The 6,866-nt window shown below is 34.4% G+C and overlaps 1 protein-coding gene across 1 annotated transcript; it reads right to left on the bottom strand.

Annotated features, from left to right (window-relative positions):
- Positions 1–385: 385 nt before the first annotated feature.
- Positions 386–6,779, bottom strand: RAD51AP2 (RAD51 associated protein 2). The gene is made up of 3 exons (XM_010840678.1): positions 3,728–6,779; positions 3,395–3,478; positions 386–504 (listed from the first exon to the last, which is right to left on the bottom strand). The coding sequence occupies exons 1-3, from the start codon at positions 6,777–6,779 to the stop codon at positions 386–388; spliced, it is 3,255 nt and encodes a 1,084-aa protein (XP_010838980.1).
- Positions 6,780–6,866: the final 87 nt, after the last annotated feature.

Genomic DNA, 6,866 nt, shown 5'->3' on the forward strand with positions numbered 1-6,866 from the left:
GACTCTGTGCAACCCCATAGACGGCAGCCCACCAGGCTTCCCCGTCCCTGGGATTCTCCAGGCAAGAACACTGGAGTGGGTTGCCATTTCCTTCTCCAATGCATGAAAGCGAAAAGTGAAAGTGAAGTCGCTCAGTCGCGTCCGACCCTCAGCGACCCCATGGACTGCAGCCTACCAGGCTCCTCCGTCCATGGGGTTTTCCAGGCAAAAGTACTGGAGTGGGGTGCCATTGCCTTCTTCAAGATATACACATTAGATACACACATACACAAACTTCTAAGCTGGAAGAAAGCATTTATCCAAAGAAAGAAACAAAAGATTTATAGATGTGAAATGTTTTGAAATATTAAAGTCCAAAATCTTCTTTTAAGTTCTCAAAACATATTCATTTCAGATAGGGATGAAGTTGTTTAAGCTTGGCTTTTCTTGACAATCCAACCCTGATTGGTCGACCGCATGTCTTAAGAGGTAGTACTCTTGAAATTCCATATGAAAAACTGCTACCTAAAAATATAAGACAATAAAGGTACATAAGGGAGTAAAAATCACTCATAGTTTCTATGCTTAAAAATGATTCCTAACTTCTAAAATCACGATACTAACAACATTTACTGAGTCACTGAGCTAAGTGCTTTGAGTGCATTAGTTTACTTACTCTTATCTCCATTTTTTAAATGTGGAAAACTCAGCACAAAAATGATAAGTAACTTGCCCAACATAACATAACATAGCAATTAAATAAAATCAGCATTCCAGTCATGCAATCTGGCTTAACATCAACAAAACTATATAGAGTTTAAACTTAACATGATGTAGTGGCTGTAAAGACTATGTTATTTTTCCATTAGAAGTTATTAGACTATATCATTAATATGTTCATGTGGCTTCTAATAGAGATTATTATAGATAATACAGCACAAATGTATTTCATCTTCATGTATCAATGGAGAGCTCTAATTTTGAAGTTTTATTTAACATGACACTAACATTTTGTAAAAAGTTCAAAACATCTAGCTACCTAATGTGAAGAACTCATTGGAAAAGACCCTGATGCTAGGGAAGATTGAAGGCGGAAGGGAAAGGGGACGACAGAGGATGGGATGGTTGGATGGCATCACCGACTCAATGGACATGAGTTTGAGTAAACTCTGGGAGTCGGACACGACTAAGCAACTGAACTGAACTGAGAGCTGTGAGTTTCAGTTTTGTTTGGGGACTTACTGAGGAGTATACCCTCTGGATACAGCCTCTCAGATAGCTCTGAAGAACTGCTGTGGACAGTTTAGAGAGGAGGTGAGCATACATGTGATTTTGGAGAAGAGGTATATGCAACCAGACTCACATCTTGGTAGAAGCTTAGTGCCAGTTAGGAGGAACAGATATTTTAGTCAATTATTTCAGTGCTTTTCTAAGTATGGGAAAATGCAAGAAATTCGGTTCATACAATTTTCTCTTGAAAATATCTATCTGAAGACCTGTTCTGCCAGTTTTTCCAGAGCACAGAATTCCTAAACTCCTTTCAGACTATGCTAGAGATTAGCAAGTGCAGTGGTTAATGACTCACTCCTTGTAGAATCAGGTGACTCGTGATATTCTTTGGTTGACATATACATACACATTAAAATTAGAGAAGTATTGGTACTAAATGATATATAAAGCTCCTGGCATACTGGCTAGCTGCCATTTGACACACTCAAAGTATTTGCCTCCTCCATACCACAGAGAAAGGAGAGAGACAGAAAGGGAGATAGGATGTGCTAGAAATGTTGGTAGCAGAAACTTTAATTGGAGGCATCATGATGACAAGTGGGTGGGTATCAAAAACATTTCTGCACAATCAGAAGTCTTTCAATACCTTTAAAAACACCCTGCATAAGTAGGGACCCAGAATTAGTCCATTTTTAGTCCATAATTAGTCCATTTTCCCCAGTACCTCCCAACTTTTCCCTTACACTATGGATTTTAACAAATCCCAGGTATATCATTCCATTTTTATGCACTTTGAAAGAGGCTTCACAATGATCCTAACATAGTATTAAGTAATTTTGGCTGACCTCTAACATTATTTTTCATATTTCTTGACAAGGAGGTATCTTTCCTTGTGAAGCCACAATAGAGTATTATGGGTTCAGATATTTCCAACAAATGTAACATTTCTTTCCCGATTGAGGCACATACTTTAATCTGTCTTAAATATCCATTTCATTAACACAATTATCATCAAGAGGACAATATGGGTTTGTGTTCTCTAATAATCTTCCTCTATCAGAGAATATGTTCCTAAACCCAATTTCTTCCTTTCTTCCTGTTCTAGAAGAAACAACCCCTATCCTTTTCAGGCTAATTCTACTACCCAGCTTTCTGTCTCATAGAGTATTGTTCCTTAAATTATTTCCTTTTTTCAGGGGAGAAAACCCACAGGCTTTTGATCTTCCAAGGACCTGGATTAATTTTTAAGAGTATTTCATTGAAAGCTAAGAAAAAAGAAATTATGCAGTTTTGAAGTGACTGAATAAAAGTGTCAGGGACAGCATTTTCTCCTAGTGAGAAGCCAGGAGAAATGCTTTGAGAAGTGATGCAAGATTGAAGATATTTTGATAAATGTATTTCACCTACATCATTATTCTTTCTAGATCTAGTCTTGTATAAAACCAGCAATTTCAGATCAAATGAAAATGTAGTCATTTAGAAAATAATTCCCTAAAAAAAAAAAAAAGAAAGAAAAGAATTCCCTAATTTCAATCCAACCCCTACCTCATCTTCATTGGTACTACAAGTTAGAACAGATGGTAGACTTAGTGTATTTTATTCTGATATTACAGACCTCTTAGGCAAAGAATAAGGTTAGCTGTTTAACTTTTCTTTAGTTTGATTCTTTTATAATCAAACATTTAAATGCCATAGTACTAAATGATGTTAATATATGTAAATGGTGCTAATTTCTTTCAAAATTACAATATAAAATGTCCATATAAACAGCCCTATAATATTTAAAGGATAGAAAACAATGATACTAAATTTATAATTGGGAGTAACACCAATGTAAATCTAACTTAGACAAATGCCTTTTTTGCTTTTGCTAATTAATGTTACATATATTAGATATACATACTAGATATATATAATACCTATCTTATCATATAGCGATTGCAAGACATCACTGAAAATATGTAAAGTTTTATAAAGTATATTTTCTAGTTACATTCTAAATGATTTTTTTCATTTTTAGCCAATTTTTACCTGTAGGAATTTGTATCAATAAATTTAATGTTTACAAAAGTATTACATTTTTGTATTTATTTTTTAACAACTTAGCATATTTTCCTTATGCTAAAAATACAAGAATGCAGTAATCATCTTATAAAGTATTAAAGAAAATAACCAAAACTCCTACCTGCCTTCAGTAGATAATTAAATTTTTCTTCCTTAAATTCATCAGAGAAAGAAGTTGGTCTTTCAGGTGAAGGATTTTCACAATCTGAAAATAAAGATCAATGTGTTATAACAAAAAGTAACTTTTTATATGAAGTGTCAATACTATAAACAAATTACTTTTTCAGAAATATTCCCTCCCATTCGTTCCTTATATATAATAGAAAAATAATAACATCAATAAATATTGTCTTACACCTTACTTTCTTTTTTGCCAAAATTATATATTTGGCCTACACAGAAAAAAAATGCCGTATTTTATCTCAGAAAGTACATTTTAAAATCAATTTCATACCTTCCTTAGAAGTAGAATAAAGTAATTCTTCCTCTGGTGTTCTTAGGCAGCAATCATTAGGAACTTCCTGTTCACCATTTTTGGGTACTGTTTTCCACTTAAATAAACTTTGGTGTTTTTTATGCATATTAGGACTTGCTATCATATCACCACGCAAAGAAGATGAACATAATTTGTTTTCTGTACCCATTTTCAAACCTTTTTTTATCTCCATTTTTACCTCCTCAACAGCATTGCTTTCTACAAAGTAATTTTCTTGCCTATTGTTGGTTTCCACAGTGCTTAGAATTTCATTTTCCTTACTAATTTCATGAAACATACGAAGTTCTTCAAGCACTAAATTAAATTTACTCTTCATTTCAAAATTGTTTGCTATTGTCAGAACGTCTGTTGATAAACACTTGGCAGTTAAGTCCTGAAAACATTCATTGTTCCCTACACTCAAATGAGTTTCAAACTGATGATTAAAACATTCTGAAGAGTCATTCTTTGGATGAAAATGCTTTGAATTAGCTAACTCACTTTCTTGAAAAGTACTCTCATATTCATTTCTGTCAACTACATTACTTTGATTAACATATTTAGTCTCTTCCACATCCAATTTAGTCATTAATGAAACTGGTTGCACAATAAACATGTCATCCATTGAATAAAAACTATTTTTCTCTTCTTTTTCTGTCTTAATGTCTTCATGACCTTGGCAAAAGTTTGTTAAATTTTGTGTTGTGATTTTTCCTTCCTCCTTCAAAGTTAAGTTGTACTTTTTATCTTCAATTTCATTTATCAAGTTCCCAAAACCTAGCACCTGAGTTACAGTCATGGGATTGGTTTGTTCACTATGCTTTTTGTCATGGCTTGCCTGTATAGCCTGTTGCCTAGTATTGAAGAAATCTTTAAATATGTAGTTAAAATTAAAACTTTTATGCTTTTGCTTTTCTTCATCAATGTCATCAAAGTCCATTAAAAGAGGAATTTTTTCATATGTTTCAAAAATTGGAAAGTGTATGTTTTTACTTGTCATACTGAAGGAATTGGTAAGTTTTTTCTTAGGCTCTTCAAAAATTTGTTCACTTTTAAATAGCTTTCTTTTCTTTAACTTAGGTTTCATATTATTGTCTAAAAGTCTTGAAAAAGTTAAAATCCTGACTGAACATACAGTATGACTTTCCAATGTGATGTTTTTTGGATAATTCAAATACATTATCCATTTGAAAATGCACCCCTCTTCTAATTTAGAATCATTTTCAACTACTGTAAAAGAGACAAAGTCATTGAGCAAAGAAGTTATGCTGGTTTTCAATATAATATTTAGAGGGTCCAAAACATTGGTTTGTAAACATATGCTTGAAATATCATTATTTATACTGACATTCATAGTCTCAGTTATTAGATTTTGAACATCAATTTGCTTTTTACACTTCAAAATTCCATACCAGGTTAAGATATTATTATCTTTTTGATTTCCTGAAATACTTTCATGGAAATAAAAAATTTCTGTAATGAAACTTTCAAAATAACTGCTTAAATGAAAATCTTTTTGTGTGGTATAATATCTGAAGTATAGCATATTGTCTTTTTCTCCTTTATCTTTTAAGCAAAAAATTTGCTTTAAAGCTTTTTGACTACCCAGTGTTTCTGTCATGAGAGGCTTTGCTTTTTCATCATGTGTTTTCATGACTTTCATATTGTGATAATTTCCTTTACTTAGATCTATTTCTAATAATTGTTGCAAATTCAGTATTTCTCCAGCTTTTTTCATATTTTCATATTTCACCTTGTAACTATCCATAGTCCAACTATTTTCCCTATTTTTTCTCAAAATATATATAATGTTACAGTCCCAGCTTTGCAGTTTTTCCAATCTGGTAAATATGTAGCTGTACAGGCATGTTTCTGTCTCCTTGCAATTTGCATTTTCTAGTTTTATAGTGAAATTCTTTGCGGAGTCTATTGCATCAAACTTGATACTACTGTGATTATAGTAGTGTAAACTGATCAAGTCTTTTTTTCTCACACAAACACTTTGGTTGCTGAGTGACTGGTGGTTACTTTCATAACACTCAGAAAAAATATTTTCTGCATCCACAATTTTTTTATCATTCTGTAACTTTTGCTTCTTAACATCAGATCTATTTTGGGACCAGTGAGTGTTTGTGAAATCCCTAACATATGCCTCATTTTTGTCATTTTTCTTCCCTATTTCCTTTAAATAGACAGAGGACATTTTGCTATTTAAATCAGTTGGAAACTCAGGGATACTTGTTGTACTCTTATCTCTAAAATAGCTAGGTTTGGCAATTTCCATGCCGCGCTGGTTTTGAGATTTTGGTATTTTTAGCGTAGATGCTGGAACGCTATTTTCTATTTTATTTGATGGCATAACACTACCAGCTTTACATCTGTTCTTAATATCATGAAATGTTGATTTGGTGTCCTTGTAAAAGGTAATATCTAAAAATGGATTTTCTGTCAGTTTTATGTCATTATTGTCTTCCTGACTATTGTCTCTCTCCTGAACTAAATATTGTCCATCCTCGTTTTTAATTACATGTACATCGTGTACAGAGGCGTGGGACAGCTGACCAGTCTCTGTTTCAAATCTATCAGTGCAATGCACACTGAAAATCTCTCTGGCATACAGCCCTGCTTCACAAGACGTTCTAGAAGTCTTCACACCAGAAACAAAATTTTGTGAGGGTAGAGACCGCAAACAACTATTCATCTCAAATTTGCTATTTTGGCCTTCCGGATTATATATCTGTTTCCCACTGACAGATTTCTTCACACACGAGACTGTGGCGTTACCAAAAATCTCCTCAGTTGAAATCATGAGCGCTGTGAGGGGTCTGAGCGACAACTCCCAGACTTTTTCTACCTCAGACAAGCAAGGCACCAAAGGCAGCCTCCACTCCACCTCAGAAACACCACCGGTCTCCTCAAGACGGGGCCTCTTACTACGGGGTGGTAGGGAATCAGGGTCGTCAGCAGGTGGTAAAGGGGAGGCAGGCTCCCCGAGTTCGGAAACCTGCGGCGCGCGCTGCGTGAGTGACATGACAGCGAACTGAGGTATTCTGTCACAGGTTCCGGGCAGACTCGGGTCTCTGAGCCGGCCCGAGGCGGCTCTTAAGCAACACACCCC

This window comes from Bison bison, unplaced genomic scaffold, assembly GCF_000754665.1.
Source record: "Bison bison bison isolate TAMUID 2011002044 unplaced genomic scaffold, Bison_UMD1.0 scf7180017864145, whole genome shotgun sequence".
NCBI classification, from domain to species: domain Eukaryota; kingdom Metazoa; phylum Chordata; class Mammalia; order Artiodactyla; family Bovidae; genus Bison; species Bison bison.